This window comes from Sylvia atricapilla, chromosome 27, assembly GCF_009819655.1.
Source record: "Sylvia atricapilla isolate bSylAtr1 chromosome 27, bSylAtr1.pri, whole genome shotgun sequence".
Taxonomy (NCBI): domain Eukaryota; kingdom Metazoa; phylum Chordata; class Aves; order Passeriformes; family Sylviidae; genus Sylvia; species Sylvia atricapilla.
The window spans coordinates 644,781-664,614 of NC_089166.1; the positions used below are offsets into that span (position 1 = coordinate 644,781).

The 19,834-nt window shown below is 65.3% G+C and overlaps 3 protein-coding genes across 3 annotated transcripts; 2 read left to right on the forward strand and 1 right to left on the reverse strand.

Moving 5' to 3' along the window:
• Positions 1-2,783: 2,783 nt before the first annotated feature.
• On the reverse strand, positions 2,784-8,048 carry G6PC3 (glucose-6-phosphatase catalytic subunit 3). Its single transcript, XM_066336968.1, has 7 exons — positions 7,956-8,048; positions 7,115-7,341; positions 5,884-5,990; positions 5,623-5,713; positions 5,222-5,340; positions 4,997-5,138; positions 2,784-3,150 (listed from the first exon to the last, which is right to left on the reverse strand). Exons 1-7 carry the CDS (start codon positions 7,971-7,973, stop codon positions 2,799-2,801), a joined length of 1,056 nt encoding a protein of 351 aa, XP_066193065.1. The 5' UTR covers positions 7,974-8,048; the 3' UTR covers positions 2,784-2,798.
• Positions 8,049-8,169: 121 nt separating this feature from the next.
• Positions 8,170-15,094, forward strand: LSM12 (LSM12 homolog). Its single transcript, XM_066336552.1, has 5 exons — positions 8,170-8,353; positions 10,075-10,208; positions 12,793-12,902; positions 13,655-13,781; positions 14,099-15,094. The coding sequence occupies exons 1-5, from the start codon at positions 8,233-8,235 to the stop codon at positions 14,189-14,191; spliced, it is 585 nt and encodes a 194-aa protein (XP_066192649.1). The 5' UTR covers positions 8,170-8,232; the 3' UTR covers positions 14,192-15,094.
• A 415-nt stretch (positions 15,095-15,509) lies between these two features.
• Positions 15,510-17,613, forward strand: TMEM101 (transmembrane protein 101). Its single transcript, XM_066336957.1, has 4 exons — positions 15,510-15,668; positions 16,197-16,377; positions 16,455-16,601; positions 17,262-17,613. Exons 1-4 carry the CDS (start codon positions 15,532-15,534, stop codon positions 17,568-17,570), a joined length of 774 nt encoding a protein of 257 aa, XP_066193054.1. The 5' UTR covers positions 15,510-15,531; the 3' UTR covers positions 17,571-17,613.
• Positions 17,614-19,834: the final 2,221 nt, after the last annotated feature.

Genomic DNA, 19,834 nt, shown 5'->3' on the forward strand with positions numbered 1-19,834 from the left:
AGCAGCGGTTCCACCAGCACCCCGTGTCCCCCCCGTGTCCCCCCGTGTCCCCCCCGTGTCCCCTCCGTGTCCCCTCCGTGTCCCCCCCGTGTCCCCTCCGTGTCCCCCCGGCCCTGCCCGGACCCCCCGGGGCTCCTCGAGTTGTTTTTTTAGGGTTTTTTCCCTTATTTCCCCCGGTTTTTGTGTCTCCCCCACCTCGTTCCCCCCCGCGGGAGGCGATGGGAAATAGTCGTGCCTTTAAGTAAGTATTTTTATTATTTTCTCTTTTTTTTTTTAATGCCTTAATTTCCCTTCGTTTCGGGTTCTCTTAATTTTCTTGGGTTTTGTTGGTTTTTTTTTTCCCTTCGGCCTCCCCGTTTGGGGAGGGGACACGAGAGAAAGGGACGAGCCCTGTCCTGTCCCCGCCCGTGTCCCTTTGTCACCCCGGCGCCTTCCTTGGGATCAAATTTGTCCTTTACAGGAGAGGGAAAAGAAAAAAAAAAAAAAAAAAAAGAGGAGGAAAAACCACTTTATTTTCCTGTTTTGTCACCAGCCGGAGGGGCCTCGGAGCGATTTTAGCTTTAAAAGAGAGAAAACCACCCAACCCCATCCCTCCCCCCCCAAAAAAAAACAAAAAAAGGGATATAATTTTATTACAGATGGATTATTTAATAGTATTTTTTTAATTGGGGGGGCGGAGGAGGGGACAGGGACAGCGCGTCGTGGGTGAAGTTATTCCGGGGGCGATTTGGGGTGGTCCCAAATGCGGACAGAGGGATCGGGTTGTCCTTGTCACCTCTCCCCGTGGGGAGGGGACCCTGGTTTAGGGTGAGGTGGGGGGAGATGCGTGTCCCCAACGCTGGGGACACCCCGAGTGTGGCACGTCCCCATCCCGGCACAGGGACAAACGCCTCTGGATTTGGGGAGGGGGCACAGGAGGGTCTCCAGCCGCCCCCGGCAGCGTGCCCGCCTCGCTTTGGGCTGGTGTCCCCCCCCGGCCCGCCGTGTGTCCCCGTGTCCCCCCGGGTCCTGTCCCCCCCCGTGTCCCCGCTCACGCTCGCTCTGGGTCTCGGTTCAGTATTTTGTAAGATGTCACCGATGTTCGTCCTTGTATAAATAAACTGTTTCTGGCAATAGCCGCCGGGCCGCTGCCTTTGGGGGGGCCCGGGGGGGCTGGTGGCCCTGTGACCCTTCTCCTGTCCCCTGTGACCCTTCTCCTGTCCCCTGTGTCCCTTCTCCTGTCCCCGTGCCCCTTCTCCTGTCCCCTGTGCCCCTTCTCCTGTCCCGTGTCCCTTTTCCTGTCCCCTGTGTCCCTTCTCCTGTCCCCTGTGCCCCTTCTCCTGTCCCCTGTGCCCCTTCTCCTGTCCCCTCTGCTCCTTCTATTGTCCCTGTGCCCCTTCTCCTGTCCCCTCTGCTCCTTCTATTGTCCCTGTGCCCCTTCTCCTGTCCCCTGTGCTCCTTCTCCTGTCCCGTGTCCCTTCTCCTGTCCCCGTGTCCCTTTTTCTGTCCCCTCTACCCCTTCTATTGTCCCTGTGTCCCTTCTCCTGTCCCCTCTGCTCCTTCTATTGTCCCTGTGCCCCTTTTCCTGTCCCCTGTGCCCCTTCTATTGTCCCTGTGCCCCTTTTCCTGTCCCCTGTGCCCCTTCTATTGCCCCTGTGCCCCTTCTTCTGTCCCCTGGGTCCCTTCTCCTGTCCCCTGTGCCCCTTCTATTGTCCCTGTGTCCCTTCTCCTGTCCCCTGTGTCCCTTCTATTGTCCCCGTGCCCCTTTTCCCGTCCCCTGTGCCCCTTTTCCCGTCCCCTGTGCCCCTTCTCCTGTCCCCTGTGTCCCTTTTCCCGTCCCCTTTTCCCCGCCGTGTCCCCTCGTGCCTCAGTTTCCCCACGCAGCGCACAGGGAGGGCCCGGGGTGTGTCCCCTTTGTCACCCCCCGGCCTCGGGGGTCTCTGTTCCCGCAGGACTCGGGGCCCGGCTTGGTTTTGGAGCTTTATTTGGTTCCAAACGGGGGGAGCCCCCCCAGAGCCGGGTGAGAGGGGGGGTCCCGGCTGGGGGGTCCCAGAGGGGAGGGGAGAACTGGGGGACAGCTGGGGACAGGGGGGTGGCAGCTCAGTGTCCCCCCGGCCGGGGCTGTCCCTGGGCCGTGTCCCCAGCCCCGGGGGGGGGGTCCCCTGGCCTGGAGCCCCCCGGGGATGGGCACAGGGACCCTGCCCGGGGTGGGGAGGGGTCTCTGGGGCAGGTGACGGGGAGAACGAACCGGGACAACGGCTGGGTTTGGGGGGAAGGAGTGTGAGAGTGACCCGGGAACAGAGCGGGGACCCCCCTCAATTTGGGGGTCCCTGGGGAAAGGAGTGTGAGAGTGAACTGGGAACAGAGCAGGGACCCCCCTCAATTTGGGGGTCCCTGGGGAAAGGAGTGTGAGAGTGAACTGGGAACAGAGCGGGGACCCCCCCTCAATTTGGGGGTCCCTGGGGAAAGGAGTGTGAGAGTGACCCGGAAACAGAGCAGGGACCTCCCTCAATTTGGGGGTCCCTGGGGAAAGGAGTGTGAGAGTGACCCGGGAACAGAGCAGGGACCCCCCTCAATTTGGGGGTCCCTGGGGAAAGGGAGGCTGAGGATGAACCAGGAACAGATCAGGGACCCCCACTCAGTTTGGGGGTCCCTGGGAACAGGAGGCTGAGGATGAACTGGGACACGAGCGGGGACCCCCTACTCGTTTTCGGGGTCCCAAAGGAGTGTGCGAACCAAGTGGGAACAGAGCAGACACCCCCTCCTCAGTGCGGGGGTCCCGGGGCCGGCCGGGGATGAACGGGGACCCCCGGGGGGGGTCAGGGGGTGGCGCGGAGCCGCCGCAGGCTGAGGATGAGCTGCGGCAGCAGCGAACCCACCAGCACGGGCCCCAGGGTGTAGCGGGCGCCCACGTTCAGGTACCAGAGCGCCGTGCGGTCGCTCGTGGGCAGTTTGTGCAGCATGTCCAGCGCCAGCAGCCCCAGCGCGGCGCTGCCCAGCGGCGGCTCCAGCCCCCGCAGCTCCTCGGCGGCGCGGCGGCTCAGAGGGTGCAGGGCGGCCAGGGCCAGCCCCAGCGCGCTGCCGCTCACCCGGCACAGCGAGGCCCAGGGCCGCGTCTCCGGCCGCAGCCACGACGGGTCCGAGCAGCGGGCGCTGGCCCGGAGCAGCGACCTGCGGGAGGGAGGGGACAGCGGGCCTTGGGCTGTGTCCCCTGCGAGAGAGGGACTGGGGTCACCGCCATGGGGAGTGGGGTCACCGCCATGGGGACTGGGGTCACTCCTCTGGGGTCACCCCTGGGGTCTGGGGTCACCGCCATGGGGACTGGGGTCACCCACCTGGGGTCACCCCTGGGGTCTGGGGTCACTGCCATGGGGTCTGGGGTCACCCCTCTGGGGTCTGGGGTCACCTCTCTGGGGTCTGAGGTCACCCCACTGGGGTCACTCACCTGGGCTCTGGGGTCACCTCTCTGGGCTCTGGGGTCACCCTCCTGGGCTCTGGGGTCACTCCCCTGGGTTCTGAGGTCTGGGGTCACCTCTCTGGGCTCTGGGGTCACCTCCTGGGGACTGGGGTCACCCCCTGGGGTCTGGGGTCACCCCACTGGGGTCATCCCTGGGGTCTGGGGTCACCCCCCTGGGGTCTGGGGTCACCCCCCTGGGGACTGGGGTCACTCCTCTGGGGTCTGGGGTCACCCCCCTGGGGACTGGGGTCACCCCCCTGGGGACTGGGGTCACCCCCCTGGGGACTGGGGTCACCCCATGGGGACTGGGGTCACTCCTCTGGGGACTGGGGTCACCCCCCTGGGGACTGGGGTCACCGCCATGGGGACTGGGGTCACTCCTCTGGGGTCTGGGGTCACCCCATGGGGACTGGGGTCACCCCACTGGGGTCATCCTCCTGGGCTCTGGGGTCTGGGGTCACCTCTCTGGGGTCTGGGGTCACCCCCCTGGGGACTGGGGTCACCCCTCTGGGCTCTGGGGTCACCCATCTGGGGACTGGGGTCACTCCTCTGGGGTCTGGGGTCACCTCTCTGGGGACTGGGGTCACTCCTCTGGGGTCTGGGGTCACCCCCCTGGGCTCTGGGGTCACCCCCGGGGTCAGCACGTCCCCACAGCCGGGCGCTGCCAGCCTGGGGTGGTCACATCCCTGTGCTTAGTCCCAAAACCGCTCTGGAAGCAGATTCCTGGGGATTCCTCCCTCCAGCCTGCAGGGCTCTTCTCTGGGGATAAACCCCCATCTCCTGGGGCTCAGGTCACTGGGGTACCCCCTGTGACACCCCTGTCCCCATGGAGCCCTGCCCTGTCCTCCCTGTGACACTACTGTGACATCCATGTCTCCGCAGGACCCCTGCCCTGTGCCCCCCGTCCCTGCAGGACCCCTGCCCTGTCCCCTCTGTCCCCTCAGGACCCCTGCCCCGTCCCCCCTGTCCCCTCAGGACCCCCGCCCCATGCCCTCTGTCCCCTCAGGACCCCTGCCCCGTCCCCTCTGTCCCCTCAGGACCCCTGCCCTGTGCCCCCTGTCCCCTCAGGACCCCTGCCCTGTGCCCCCTGTCCCCTCAGGACCCCTGTCCCGTTCCCCCTGTCCCCTCAGGACCCCTGCCCCGTGCGCCCTGTCCCCTCAGGACCCCTGCCCTGTGCCCCCTGTCCCCTCAGGACCCCTGCCCTGTCCCCTCAGGACCCCTGCCCCGTTCCCCCTGTCCCCTCAGGACCCCTGTCCCGTCCCCCCTGTCCCCTCAGGACCCCTGCCCCGTGCCCCCTGTCCCCTCAGGACCCCTGCCCCGTCCCCCCTGTCCCCTCAGGACCCCTGCCCTGTGCCCCCTGTCCCCTCAGGACCCCTGTCCCGTTCCCCCTGTCCCCTCAGGACCCCTGCCCTGTGCCCTCTGTCCCCTCAGGACCCCTGTCCCGTCCCCCCTGTCCCCTCAGGACCCCTGCCCCGTCCCCCCTGTCCCCTCAGGACCCCTGTCCCGTCCCCCCTGTCCCCTCAGGACCCCTGCCCCGTGCCCCCGTCCCCGGGCACTCACCAGTCGAGGTCGAGGCCGGCGGCAGTGGCCAGCCCGTGCAGCGCCGTGGCGCCCAGCAGCAGCCCCAGCGCCGCGCCCAGGAAGAAGCGGTACCGGAGGAAGTTGGGCGGGCGGCGCTGCAGCCCCCAGCCCAGAGCCATCCCTGGCGGCGGGGACACGAGGGGACGGTTGGCGCCGGGAAAAGGCGCTCCGGGGCAGGGGAAGGGGCCGCGGTGCCCCGCTCACCTGCCAGCGAGCCGGCGATCACCTGGTGGGGGAAATGCGCCAGCACGAAGATGCGGGACAGCCCCATGGCCACCAGCAGGAGCACGTAGACAAGGAACGGGCTCAGCCTCAGCAGCCGGCTGCAAGGGAACGGGGCAGGGAAGGAGGAAAGCGCAGGTGAAGGAGGCCAAAAACTCCTGGGGGGCGGTTCAGGGGGTCTCACAGCCTCCTCCAGGGAGGGATGTGTCCCCTGGAGCCGCCCTGCTGGGAGGGAAGGGATCCTTGTCACCCTCCACGGGGTCCCACATCCGCCCCCCTCCTCCCACCGAGGCTCTAGAAGCTTCCGAGGGATGGTGTGTCCGTGCCGGGATTCATCCTGCCTGCTCCCGTGGGTTCTGCCCCACATCCCAGCCCACACTCACCTCTGGCTGTACCTGGACACTCCCTGGCTCAGGGCGGTGACAATCGGCCACAGGGCCGCCCCCAGGATCATGCAGTGGCCCGAGGGGCTCCCTGCGGGATGAAGCACACGCGTGGCGTGGGGAGCGTGTCCCGGCAGGAGAAGAGCTGGGAATGTCAGCCCCAACCCTTCCCCTGCTGCTCGGGGCTGGCTGTTCCCGCTTCCAGCCCTGAGCATTCCCACAGGACTCCGGGGCGCGTCCCCTGCCCGAGCCGACACTCACCTGGGCCCGTCTCGCAGGTGGCCGGGAACTGCCGCAGCGGGAGCTGCTCCCGGCTGGAGAGCCCCGACTCGTGCACCCACCAGTACGGGCGCTCCCCGAACAGGAACCTGCGGGCGGGGACAGCGCTGGGGGGACAGCAGCCCGGGGACACGGGGACAGCAGCCCAGGGATGGCGGGGACAGCGCTGGGAGGGACAGCAGCCCGGGGACATGGGGACAGCAGCCCGGGGACACGGGGACAGCAGCCCGGGGACACGGGGACAGCGCTGGGAGGGACAGCAGTCAGGGACACGGGGACAGCAGCCCGGGGATGGAGGGGACAGCAGCCCGGGGACACGGGGACAGCCAGCCCCGGGACCGGGGACAGCAGCCCGGGGACACGGGGACAGCGCTGGGAGGGACAGCCAGCCCGGGGACACGGGGACAGCCAGCCCGGGGACACGGGGACAGCGCTGGGAGGGACAGCCAGCCCGGGGACATGGGGACAGCCAGCCCGGGGACACGGGGACAGCAGCCGGGGATAGAGGGGACAGCAGCCCGGGGACATGGGGACAGCAGCCCAGGGATGGAGGGGACAGCAGCCCGGGGACACGGGGACAGCAGCCAGGGGATGGAGGGGACAGCAGCCCGGGGACACGGGGACAGCCAGCCCCGGGACCGGGGACAGCAGCCCGGGGACACGGGGACAGCGCTGGGAGGGACAGCAGCCCAGAGACCTGGGGACAGCAGCCCGGGGATGGAGGGGACAGCAGCCCAGAGACGTGGGGACAGCAGCCAGGGATAGAGGGGGCAGCAGGAGGGCAGGATCCCTGCAGCCCATCCCAGGATTTCCAGGAGGGCAGGATCCCTGCAGCCCATCCCAGGATTTCCAGGAGGGCAGGATCCTGTCACTCATCCCGGGATTTCCAGGAGGGCAGGATCCTGTCACTCATCCCGGGATTTCCAGGAGAGCAGGATCCCTGTCACTCATCCCGGGATTTCCAGGAGAGCAGGATCCCTGTCACTCATCCCGGGATTTCCAGGGATGAAGCCACAGCGGGAGGACAGATCCCTTTGCCAATCCCGATGCCTCCCGGGGCTTTTCTCTGCCAGGAATTCCTGGCAGATGCTGGAGGCAGCTCGGGTGACCCCGCGGAACGCCGCGGGCAGGGAGCGGGGAACCTCTGCCCGGAATTCCAGCGGCAGGGAGCAGGGAAGTGTCCCCGTGTCGCCCTCCCCGTGTCCCCCCTCACCATTTGAAGACCACGTTGAGCCACTCGGCCACCAGGGCGACCCAGAGAACCATCACGGACACGCGCTCGTCCAGCCCGCGGGCCAGAGGGAAGCAGACGGTGTAGATGGCGTTGGGATCCAGGTGCGAGGTCAGGAAGAGCCAGAAGTGCTCCAGCCAGGGCGGCCCAGCCTGCAGGGCCACGGCCGCGTGGATCCCGGCCTCGTGCAGGACATCCATGGCACTGGGCTGGGACACAGCAGGGAGATCAGCCCCGGCACAGACCCCCTCGGCAATCCCCCGGGAACAGGATGTGGCTGGATCCTTTGGAATTCATTGGGAAGGGCTGGGAGGCGGCTGGACCCCGAGGGATGCCTCAGCACTGATTCAGGGAGTTCACCACTTGAAGTTTGCCCACAAATGACTCCTAAGTTTCTGCCCGAGGAGTCCCGGCACAGCAGACCTGTGGGATGGGGACCAGGGCAGGACCCCGGGGGTTGCTGTGGGATTTGCTGGAGCAGCTGTGATGCTCCAAAGAGCCACCACCTCCCCGGGGCTTTCCCTTGGAAACCTCCTGGGTGTCCTTGTGGTGACTCTGCACGAGGCCTGGGGGCTCCCCGGAGGCTTCCCTGGAGCCGCCCTGGGTGTTCTTTGGGGATCCCCTGGGGTCTCCCTAACGCGGGTCCCGGGCCTCCCTGGGCTCCCTCCGGGGCCTCCCGGTGCTCTCGGGCCCGAGGCCTCCCTGGGATCCCCCTGCAACACACCCGCGGCCTCCCCATCCCCACCAGCGGCCTCTGAGCCGCCCTGAGCCTCCTTGAACCTCCCCGTGGCGCTCCGCACCCCCCGGTACCGGCGGGAGGTACCTGAGGGGGGGGCTTCATCCCGGGGACCCCTCAAAACTCCCTCCCGCCGCTCTCAGCGCCCTCTTCCGCCTACACTTCCCATCACCGCCCGCGGCGCGGCGCACTACGGCGGGCCGGGAGGGACAAACCGCGGCCGGGACGGGCTCGGCCAATCAGAGCGCGGGGCGGAGCAGATCGGCGGGGCGGAGCGCCAATCCCCGCCCTCGCTGGCGCTCGGCCCCGCCCCCGCCGCGCCTGGCCGAGGCGAGCGGAGCCGCGGGCGCTGCGGGCGGACAAGATGGCGGCGCCGGGCGAGTACTTCAGCGTGGGCAGCCAGGTGTCCTGCCGCACCTGCCAGGAGCAGCGCCTCCAGGGCGAGGTCGTCGCCTTCGACTACCCCAGCAAGATGCTGGCGCTCAGTATCCACCCGCCCGCGCCTCGCCGCGCTGGTCCCGGCCCCGGCGCGGCCCGCTCGGGCCTCTGCGGCCCGCCCGATGGGGAGGGGGGGGCGTGAGGGAGGAGGGGAAAGGGGGAAGGAGGGGAGGGGGTGTGAGGGGATCGAGGTGGGCGGCGACAGGGAGGGGTTTGAGGGGCAGCGGGAGACCCCCGAGGGACGCGGGGACTCCGGGGGGAGCGTGGGGGGAATGGAGACACTTGTCTCGGCGTGAACGGGGGCATTGGGGGGCTCTGTGCGGAGGGACTCGGGGGCCGGGTAATCGGGGGAGGGGGGGTCGAGGAGCCCTGCACTGGGGGTCCTGAATTGGGGGAGCGGGATGCGGGGTGTCCTCTAGGGAGTTTCTGGGGGGAGTGAAGAGGGTTGTGTTGGGGGGATTGGGGAGCCTCTATTGAGGTGAATGGGGCTCTGGGGCCCTGTGTTATAAAGAGGTTTTTGGGGGTAGTGGGGAGCCCTTTACTGGGCTGAATGAGGGGAGAGTGGACGCCCAGTTTGGGGGAGAATGGGGGGCACTGGGGTGTCCTGCAGGGTTTTTTGGGGGCGCAGTGAGGAGCCCTGTAGCGGGGTGAGTGGGGGTGTGGTGTGCACTACAGAGGGGGATTGGGGAGCCTTGTGTTGGGGTGAGGGGGGCGGTGGGGTGTTCCCTGCCCCCCCAGAGTGAATACACATGGACATGGTTTTGTTTGGGACCGGCAAAGAGTGGGGAAAGCTGTTGGAAAGCAGAGGAGGGACCCAGGAGAGAGGGGAAGGTGAATGCCCAGCTCAGGGCTGGCACTGCAGTTCTGGGGCCCAGGGGTGGGTTCTGCAGGGAATGAGGAGCTGGGAGAGGGAAGCACGATAGGAAAAGGCCCCTGGGTGCCTGGTTGGAGCCATGGCAGCTCACAGGTCCCACTGGGGGCAGCAGGAAAATCCCAGAGGGTCCAACAGGTTGCTCAGGGTTTGTGTGCCCCACGGAGGGCTGAGCACTTCCCTTCTGGCTCTTCCCAAAGTGCAGCCCTTCCTCCCAGAGCTGGGATGCTCCAAAGGCAGAGGCTGGGATTCCCTGGCTTTCTCCTCATGGCTGAAAGGTGTTTTTTAGGGAGGGCTCCACCTTGTGCTCAGGGGGGCTGGGAGAGGAACAGGGGCTTCCAGGAGGATCTCTTCCAGAAGGAGGTGGTTTTGGCATGGAAGAGGCTCTCCGTGCTGTGCTCCATCCCTGGATCCATCATCCTCATGGGAGCAGAGGAATTGTGCAGGAATCCCTGTCAGCTCTGGAGGGGATTGGAGTTTTTTGGGGGGTGCTGTCTTGTTCATAACAGCAATACCACCAACAAACCTTGTGTGTCCCTCTCCTGGGAATTCCCTTCCTTCCAGAACAGGGAATGCTCCCAGGGAGGCTGCTGCCTGCAAGAGGAAGAGTTCTGGTGGAAAAAGTGCACATTTGGTGGTGCTGCTTCAGGCCAGGGGTGGTGGTGGGCTGGTGTTGGTGGAGTAGGACTGGAAAACTCAGTCTGGGTTCGGGATAGAGCAGGATCAGCACCAGCAGGTCCAGAGAGGGATGAGTGGCTCTGTTGGGATCACTGATTATCCCACGCAGGGACGAGGGAGCAGAGGAGCTTCCCACAACCCCAACCTTCTCCTGGGTTCTTGTCCCACCTATAAAATCCTCCCTCTGGATTTATTTTCCTTAATCCCCCCCCTCTCCAGAATGCCCCTCTTCCAGTGGCAAGCCCAACCACGCAGACATCCTGCTCGTAAACTTACAGTACGTGTCAGAAGTGGAAATAATCAATGACCGCACGGAAACGCCTCCCCCTTTAGCCTCCCTCAACGTCAGCAAGGTGAGAGAGATCCCCCTCCTGCAGGTGGGAATCCTGCAGGGATCCAGTGGGATCCACCTCTGGAGCTCCCAGCTGCTCCCAGCACAGCTGCCCTCAGCCCCGTCCTGCCTCTGGGCTTTGGTGCTTTGGCTCTGGGCTTTCGCAGTGTGGCCTCTGGATTTATCAGTTTGGGGCCTGGGTTTGGGGTGGGTTTTGGGGTCAGGATTTTACGTCTAGATTTTTGGCATTTGGGGGCCTGGATTTTTGTAATTTTGGGGTCTGAGGGGATCTTGTTTTGGGGTTTGGATTTTGAGCCTGGGTTTTGGTAGTTTGGGTCCAGGTGGTGGCGTTTGGGCTCTGGATGATGCTGTGTTGAGTCTAGATTTTGGCGTTTTGGAGTGGACAGGAGGGGTAAAGATGTGGAATTCTGAGGACTTGCTTCTCATCCATCCTGGAATGGGATCCCTGCCCATTCCCAGTGCTGTGAAAGAAAGGGAAGGTGACCCCAAGCCCTCTGTGCTCAAGTGTGGGGTGTTGTCACCTCCTTGTCCCACAGGGACACCTCTCGTGGGGCTTTGTGTCACACAGGTGGCACCAGCTGTGTGTCCATCCCTTCCCTGGGTCCCTTCCCGATGGATTAACACATCCAAGGTCCCGGGTGACACAGCTGCCAGCGAGGTGTGCTGCTGGCTGTCACTGCAGTGAGTGACACCTCGGGAGCAGAGCCCGAGGGACCCCCTCAGCACTCCCAGAGCTCACTTTGGGCATTCCAGCATCCCAGCAATCGTGGGTTTGGCCTGTGGGGAATAACAGATGGAGTGCACTTGGAAGGGGCCCCTCCAGTGGCTGTGCCCATCCCTTCCCCAGGGCTGCTCAGGCAGGCTGGAGTGGGCTGCTGATGGCTGCTACTGGTTGTACTGGGAGAAGGAGGTGTGGGCACACGGCAGTGCTCCAGGGAACCCGAGATTTGGGGACTTTGGGGGGCACCCCCTGTCCCACGGGGGTGACACTCCGCAGAGGACCTGGGCACAGCCATCCAGTGCCATTCCAGGCACATTTTGGGGAGATGCCCTTGGTCCCCCCAAACGTGCCGCCACCCAGATGGGATAAAGGGGCCACCCTGGCACTGGGGGACCCTGGCATGGCCCTTGGTGGCCCTGGCATGAACCTTGGTGTCCCTCTGGGTCCCTCCTTGCCTGGTGCTGCCAATTCCTTCTCTCCCCCTCGAGCAGGGCAGTGACTCATCCATTCCTGAGGTGTGTGCAGGGCAGCCCTGGAGCTCCTGGAATGCCCAGATCCAGGGGGCTGGAGCTGCACAGCCGAGCCATTTCCTCCTGGGAGACGTGGCTGGGCAGGGGGAGCACCTCTGCTGCAGGGCACTGATGAGGGATTATCCCTGTGGAAATGCTGGGTGCTGCTGGTGCTGCCACCTCCCCGGGGTTTCCAGTCTCCTCCTGGTGGCCTCTTGTCAGGGCTGTCCCCAGGTCTGGAGGCAGAAGTGCTGGAGGAACATCCCCAGCCTTGGGACAGAGGGGATGTCCCCCTCAGCCTGGGGCAGGGGATCTGCTCAGGGAGGACTCAGCAGAGGGGTTCCCAGTGCTCTGTCCCACAGTTCCAGCCCACCCCGGTGTGACTGGGGGAAGCTTTGGCCTCCCTCTGCTGAGATCCCAATTCTCCAGCCTCGTGGCAGCTCCCTGGATGGACGAGGGGCTGTGGCACCCCAGGGAAGGGAAGCTCCTGTGGAACACTGGGCCTGGTTTGGAAGCCTGACTGGTGCTCTTGGAGAGAGCAGTTCCTACATGGAATGGGGTGGTGCCTTGAAGGAAGGCTGCTGTCCCTGCTGAGGCACACAGGGAGCATCCCAGTGCAGTGACAGCTCCCTGGGGCACCAGAGGGGACACGGGATGGCTGGGAGAGGGACAGGAGTGTCCCCAGGCAGAGGCAGCTCGAGCTTTCCGTACTCAGAGGGGCTTTGGAAGGGTGAACGCCCCTCAGGCAGCAGCAGGAAGCCAGCCCAGCTCTGGGTGTGCTCCCAGGAGTGAGGAGGAAGAGGAGGGGTGATGCTGCTGATGTGGCTCCTCCACGGCGGCAGCTCCAGCCAGGAAAAGGTGCTGCCTCCAGGCACTGCACCCTTCTGCTCCCACACCCACGGGACCCAGCGTGGGGCTGCCAGGGCCGGGGGTCTCCGTCCATTCCAGCCCCCGTGTGGAATCACACCTCTCCACGCACGGACACGGCTCCCAGATAACCACTTCTGGTGAATTTTTGGGACCAAACCAGCTGCTGCAGGCTGAGGTCGCTCATCCTCCTGCCTGGAGCCTTTGCTCCTGGAGTGTTGGGCATTCCAGGCTCCTCTTCCCCGTCTCCATCCCAAGGGAACCGAGTGCTGAGGGTGGTTGGCACCTAAAATGCAGAATTAATTCAGAAAAGGCCAAGGAGGAGAGACAGCAGGGTGTGAGAAAATGGCCCCACCATCCCCCAGTCTCTCCACTGGCGTCTCAGAGCGGGAATTTCGGCTGGGATCACGAGGGGCAAAGCCGTGGCAGGGCTGTGCCCGTGTCCCCTCGTTGTCCCCAGCCCAGTTCCCTGTCCCCTGTGTCCCCAGCTTGCCAACAAAGCACGGACGGAGAAGGAGGAGAAGATGAGCCAGGCGTATGCAATTAGTGCTGGTGTCTCTCTGGAGGGGCAGCAGCTCTTCCAGACCATCCATAAGACGTAAGTCCCCCCCTGGGGGTCCCCAATCCCCGCCTGGGGGTCCCCAGTGCCCCGCCTGGGGGTCCCCAGTGCCCCGCCTGGGGGTCCCCAGTGCCCCACCTGGGGGTCCCCAGTGCCCCACCTGGGGGACCCCAATCCCCACCTGGGGGTCCCCAATCCCCGCCTGGGGGTCCCCAATCCCCGCCTGGGGGTCCCCAGTGCCCCACCTGGGGGTCCCCAGTGCCCCACCTGGGGACCCCAAATCCCCACCTGGGGGTCCCCAATCCCCGCCTGGGGGTCCCCAATCCCCGCCTGGGGGTCCCCAGTGCCCACCTGGGGGACCCCAATCCCCACCTGGGGGTCCCCAATCCCCACCTGGGGGTCCCCAATCCCCGCCTGGGGGTCCCCAGTGCCCACCTGGGGGACCCCAATCCCCACCTGGGGGTCCCCAATCCCCACCTGGGGGTCCCCAATCCCCGCCTGGGGGTCCCCAGTGCCCACCTGGGGGTCCCCATGCTCCTTTTTGGGGGGATTCCTGTGGGTGGGGTCCCTCGGGTTTGCCGTGGGAGGCTCTGATGTGTCCTGGGATGTGCTGGGTGGGATCCCCAGGGAGAGAGGGTGGCTCCCTGCCCTTCCTGGCACATCCCAGCCCTCTCCAGCTGCACACTGGAGTGACCAGGGCGGCTCTTTGTCCCCTCAGTGGGACACGGGCCCGCCCTGGTGGCTTTCCCAGGCCAGGTGGCATTCCCTGACCCCGTTGTCCCTCCCCTCAGCATTAAAGACTGTAAATGGCAGGAGAAGAACATAGTTGTGATGGAAGAAGTTGTCATTGCCCCTCCGTACCAGGTGGAAAACTGTAAAGGCAAAGAGGGAAGCGCCCTGAGCCACGTACGCAAAATAGTGAGTGTGGGCTGGGGACACTGGGGGACACTGGGCGTGCTGGGAGGGTGGCACTGCTCTGGGGACCCTCCTGGGTGGGCTCCTGCCTGTCCTGGGCGTCCCCTTCCCTCTCCAGATCCCCCTCCCACCTTTTTTTGAGTCATACAGTTCAAATGGTGAGCAGGGGCTGGGGACAGCAGGACTGGGCGGGTGTCACCTCCCTGGGGACACCTGGGAGCACCCTTGGGTGGCCTCCAGCCCGTCCTGGGCTTCCCCAGCCCCTCCTGGACACTGTTCCCTCCCTAAACCCCTCCTCTGCTCCCTCCCTTCCCCTGCAGGTGGAGAAACACTTCCGGGACGTGGAAAGCCAGAAGGTCCTGCAGCGTTCACAAGCACAGCAGACACAGAAGGACACGTCCCTGTCATCCTGAGGCCACCTGGGGCTCACCCTGTCCCTGTGTCCCCTCCCTGGAGGCGGCGCCGGGGGCACCTTCAACTTTTGTTTCCTTTTTTTTTTTTTTTTTTTCTTTTTTTTTTTTTTTTTTTTTTTTTTTTTTGTTCTTTCTTGGGAAATCTCAACCAGTTCCAAACGTTAGACTTTAAAAACAAACGAGAAAAGAGAATAATTTAAAGCTCCTCACGCATTACTTGACTAACAGACTTTGTTTTTCCGCCATGGTTTCTCCCTCCAGCCGGTCAGACTCTGTTAATTTTATTTTTTGGGCTTTTTTTTCCCCCTTTTCATCCCAGTTCCTGCCTCCCTTTTCCCCAAAACCCCCCCAGAAAATAAAACTACTGAGCTGACTGTGGTGGTCAACCTGGGACCCTTGTGACCAACGTGGTCTCGTTTTAATTTTGTTTGCACAGGGCAAGGCTTGAATTAGTCTTATTTTTCTTATCTTTAAATATATATATGAATATATATTAAAATGTTCTTTAAATATTTGTCTGCTTCTAGCAGGGTCGTGGCAAAAAATTCCTCTCACACCCCCTGGGAGCAGCCAGAACCTGGATTTGGGGGTTTTCCCCCATTTCCTTTATGTTTTTGAAATTTTTTTGCCCTTTTTCATTTAATTTTTAAATTTCTTTTTTAATTTTAATTTTAATTTTTTTTTTTGCCACGATCCTCCCCCTCCCCGTTTTGTTTCCTTTCATTTTTTTTTTTTTTTTTTAATTAAAGAAAAAAAAACACAGATCAAACTCAAAACAATTCAAGCCCTGCCTTTAGGAAAGTTAAAGTTAAAAAAAAATTTAAAAAAAAGAAAAAAAAAAGGAAAATTTTTTAGTCTTGTTTAGCAAAAAACAATAAAAACCCGAAATTTTTTTAACCATCACCGAAGTCTGTGGGGGCTCACTGGGGGCGTGGCCTGGGGGCGTGGCCTGAGAGGGAGGGGGCGTGGCTTTGGGCGGAGGGTGCGATGGCCAATGATGGGGCGTGGCTTCAGCCGAGGGGCGGGGCCTGGCAGGGCAGTTCCAATGAAGGTTTGCGTGATTGATTGGGCGCGGTTTAGGGCAGGGCGGGGTTTCGCTGGCAGGGGCGCGGTCTCAGGGAGCGGGCGCGGCCTGGGGCGGGCGGAGGCTCGATGGGAGCCGCGGTTCGGGAGCGGGGACGCGGACGCGGTTTGAATGGCGGGGCGCGGCCTCGGGGGAATGAGCGAGCGCCATTAAAGGGGCGTGGTTTTCACCAGAGGGCGTGGCTTCTCCTCGGCGGCGCTGATTGGTCGGCGATGCGGCACTTCCGGCGCGGCACTTCCGGCGGGACGGCCCTGTAATGGCGGCGGGCCGCGGGTGGAGGCGGCGGGCGCTGCGCCTGCTCACGGCGGGCGGCGGCGTCCTGCTCACCCGTTTCCCCTTCTGGCACTGCTTCAGCGGGCTCCTGCTCTGCGCGGAGCGCGCCGACCTGCGCCGGTGCGCGCCCGGGGCTGCGGGACGGGCCGGGGCTCCTGCAAAGTGCTCCCGGGGAACCTGGGCCTGGGGGGACCCTGCGAGTGTTTGTGCGGGCAGAGGCGGGTGTGGGGCTGGGAGCTGTGAGGGGCTGGGGCTGGGTGTGAGGCCTGGAGACGCTGTGGGGCCGGGAGGGGCTGGGGCAGAGCCCTGAGTGTCAGGGGCCAGAGGGTGCTGTGGGGCCGGGAGGGGCTGGGGCAGAGCCCTGAGTGTCAGGGGCCAGAGGGTGCTGTGGGGCCGGGAGGGGCTGGGCGAGCCCAGGGTGCTGTGGGGCCGTGTGGGGCTGGTTCTGCGGGGCTGGGCGGCTCCGGGTGACAGGGACCCTCGGTGGCGCTGGGACAGGCACAGTTTGGGGTCACGGAGCTGCTGCCCGGGGCTCAGGGGAGACACGGGCGGCAGTGGGACACACGGAGGGGCTCCGTGGGGCAGGGCTGCGGCTGCCCCATCACCTCGGGAGGGTTTGGGCTGACCTGGGGGCCGCCGTCCCCGCAGGAAGCCGGACATCCCGGTGCCCTACCTGTACGTGGACATGGGAGTGGCCGTGCTCTGTGCCAGCTTCATGTCCTTCGGGGTCAAGCGGCGCTGGTTCGCGCTGGGGGCCGCGCTGCAGCTGGCGGTGGCCACCTACGCCGCCCACGTCGGGGGCCACGTCCACTACGGCGACTGGCTCAAGGTGAGACCCCCGCGGCCCCCGGGCCCCTCCCCGGGCCCGTCCCGGGCCGGCGCTGACCGGACAATGGCCCCCCGCAGGTGCGGATGTACTCGCGCACCATCGCCATCATCGGCGGCTTCCTGATCCTGGCCAGCGGCGCCGGGGAGCTGTACCGGCAGAAACCGCGCAGCCGCTCGCTGCAGTCCACGGGCCAGGTGTTCCTGGGCATCTACCTCATCTGCCAGGTAACACCTGGGGACACCTGGGGACAGCCGGGGGCGGGGACAGCCGGGGGCGGGGACAGCCCGGCGCTGCTGCGCCGCGGGCTGGGGACACGGTTCCGCTCGGGACAGCGATTGTAGTGCCCCAAATTGTCCCTGGTGGGAGCCTCAGGGCGGGAGAGGAGCCTGGGGGAGCAGGGCTGTGTCACCTCAGTGTCACCGCACTGAGCCCACACTGTCCCCAGGGGAGAAAACCTGGGCAGCAGTTGTCCTTGGGGGACAAGCCTTGGGGTGGTTGTTCCCAGTGTCACCAGTGCCACCACACTGCATGTCCCCACTGTCCCCAGGGGAGAAACCTCGGGCAGCAGTTGTTTTTGGGGGAGAAGCCTTTGGGTGACTTGCCACCAGTGTCACTAGTGTCACCACACTCTGAGCCCACACTGTCCCCAGGGCAGCAGTTGTCTTTGGGGGACAAGCCTTGGGGTGACTGTTCCCAGTGTCACCAGTGTCACCACACCTCACGCCCCGATCCCCCCGGGGCAGAACTCCTGTGTGGATGTTCCCAGTGCCACCACTGCCACCACACCCATCGTCCCCATTGTCCCTGGGGGACACCCCGAGCACCGCCATCGGCTCTATTGTCCCCGCTGCCACGTGCCCATTGTCCCCGCGGTGTCCCCGCAGGCCTACTCCCTGCAGCACAGCACCGAGGACCGCCTGGCGTACCTGGACCACCTGCTGGGGGGCGAGGTGGCCCTGCAGCTGCTCTTCCTGCTCTACGGGCTGCTGGCGCTGGCTTTCCTCTCGGGCTACTACGTGCGGGCGGCGGCGCAGGTGCTGGCCGTGCTGCTGCCGCTCGCCATCCTCCTCATCGACGGCAACCTGGGCTACTGGCACGCCCTGCGCCGCGTCGAGTTCTGGAACCAGATGAAACTCATCGGGCAGAACGTGGGCATCTTCGGCGCCGTGGTCATCCTGGCCACCGACGGCTGAGCGGGGCGGCGTGGGGCGGGCCCGGGGAGACAAGGGGTAAAGGGGCGGGGAGGGCTTTTGTAAGGAGCGCTGCTATTTATTCCGTGCCGGGGGAGGTTTGGGGTTGTTTTTTGGGGTTTTTTTTGGGGGGGTGTTTGTAAATATTTGGTCATTTTGGCAGAGGTCGGCCTAAGGGGTGGTGGCCACTGTGTGGCCAGGGCCCCTCTCCGTGCTGAGGGGTGTCACTGCTCTCCCCACCCCCAAAAAAGATGTATTTTTACTGATGCGCTGAGAAGTGTTTAATGTCTCGCCCTGGGGGCTCGGCTTTGGCTGCCAGGGGCAGAAACTGCTTTTGGGGTCCTGGAGCTGCGATGTGGGAGTGCTTCAGGGAGCTGCTTTTGGGGGAAGAACTCATCTGGGGGACTTGGGGGGAAGCTGCTGCAGAGGACTCACATTGGGGGGATGCTTTTGGGGGGTTTGGAGGGCAGAGCTGCTGTGGGGGCTCGGGGTCAGGGGCTGTTTGAGGGGAACGCTTTTGGGGAACCTTCATGAGGAGCTGCAAGGGGACAGGTCTGGGGAGGGATGGGAGTTGGAGGGGCTCAGGGGGAGCCACTTTGGGGCTTTGGTAGAGGGGCGGTGGGTGTTCTGCAGGGGTGGGGGTCCCGCTGGGACCCCGGGAAGGGCAAATCCCCAGGATCCCTGCGCGCTGTGTCCTCTCTGCCCTCGTCCTGTCCCCGGGCTGTGTGTGTCCCCTCGGGCAGGGCAGGTGTCTGTGTCCCCCCCAGGCTGTGTGTCCCTGTCCCCACCTGAGCAGGTGTCCCTGTTCCCCCCGGGCCGGGCTGTGTGCCCATGTCCCCACACAGGCTGTGTGTCCCTGTCCCCCCCGGGCAGGTGTCCGTGTCCCCCCCCGGGCAGGTGTCCGTGTCCCCACACAGGCAGGTGTCCCTGTCCCCACTCCGGCAGGTGTCCGTGTCCCCCCGCGGTGTCCGGAAAAGCAAACAGGGCTGATAAGGGGCTTCCTCCGGGGGGCCCTAATGCGCCTCCGGCGGAACCGGGGCCATAAAACGCGGGCAGGCGGCAGAGTGCTGTTTGCTCGGGGGGGCACCGCGGCTCCTCAGCCCCCGGGACCCCCCCGGCGGCTCCAGCCCCGCGCCTTCGGCCCCAAACCCTCCTCTTCCTCCCCGTCGGCCTCGGAGAGGTGGGGGCTGCAGGGGACACCCCCCGGCCCTGTCGCCGCCGAGGTCCCCGCTGTGCCCGGGGGTGCAGCCCGCGCCCCCCCGCCGGCAGAGCCATCCTGTGACCTTTGGAAAATGTCTGTTTGCTGTCCCCGGGAGAAATGGGGCAGAAACTGCCGCCTCCCCCCGGGTCCCCCCGCCCCTGCCGGGGGCCACCCGCACCCTGATCCCTCGCCTTGGGGACGTCTGTGACAGCGCGGTGACGATGTCGCCGTGCTGGGGTCCCCCCGCCATGGGGCAGATCCCCCCCTGTGCCGGGGGGAAGCCGGACCCAGCCCCGCTGCCTCAGTTTCCCCGGACGCGTGTCGGGTCCCCGCTGTCCCCTCGGTGCCATCAGCTCCGGGGAAGGTCCCGGGGGGGCCGCGGGGCCGCTCCCCCTCGCTGCCGTGAGCCCGGCGCCGCTCGGCCCGGACCTCCCGCCCGTGTCCCCGTGTCCCCGCGGTGTCACAGCGCGGCCACGCCACGGGGGACAGCCCCCGCCACCGCCACCAGCCGCGTCCCCGCCGCCGCTGGCCGGGGTGACAACCGGGCCACGAGTGGGGGGCGCGTCCCCTCCGGCCGGGGCTGGCGTCCTCCCGAGTCCCCTCCGGCCGAATCGTGTCGCCTCCAGCCGGGCTGGTGGCACCCCGCGGTGTCCCCACGGGCCGTGTCCCCTCCATCCCCTGGCCGGAGATGCGGCTGCAGCTGGGCGGGGCCGTCCCCGCGTTTTTGGGGACCTCTTTCTGCCGCTGTCCCCATCCCGACACCCCCACGGTGGCTTTGGCTGTCCCTGGCCGGCGGGCACGTCCCCGCCGCGTCCCCCCGTGCCTCAGTTTCCCCCGGAGCCGTGATTGCTCCTTAATGGTAAATCCATACGGGATTAATGTCCCCGCGCGGGGGGCTGCAAAGGCCACCTCATCCGTCCTGCGGCTGGTGACAGCGGTCGATGGCGCTGCCGGGGGCTGCGGTGACAGGGCTGCGGTGGCGGCTTCGTGCCCGGTCTGGGGAAACTGAGGCAGCTGTGGGTGTGTCTGTCCCCTCCGCTGTCCCCCACGGGTGGCTCGTGCCAGG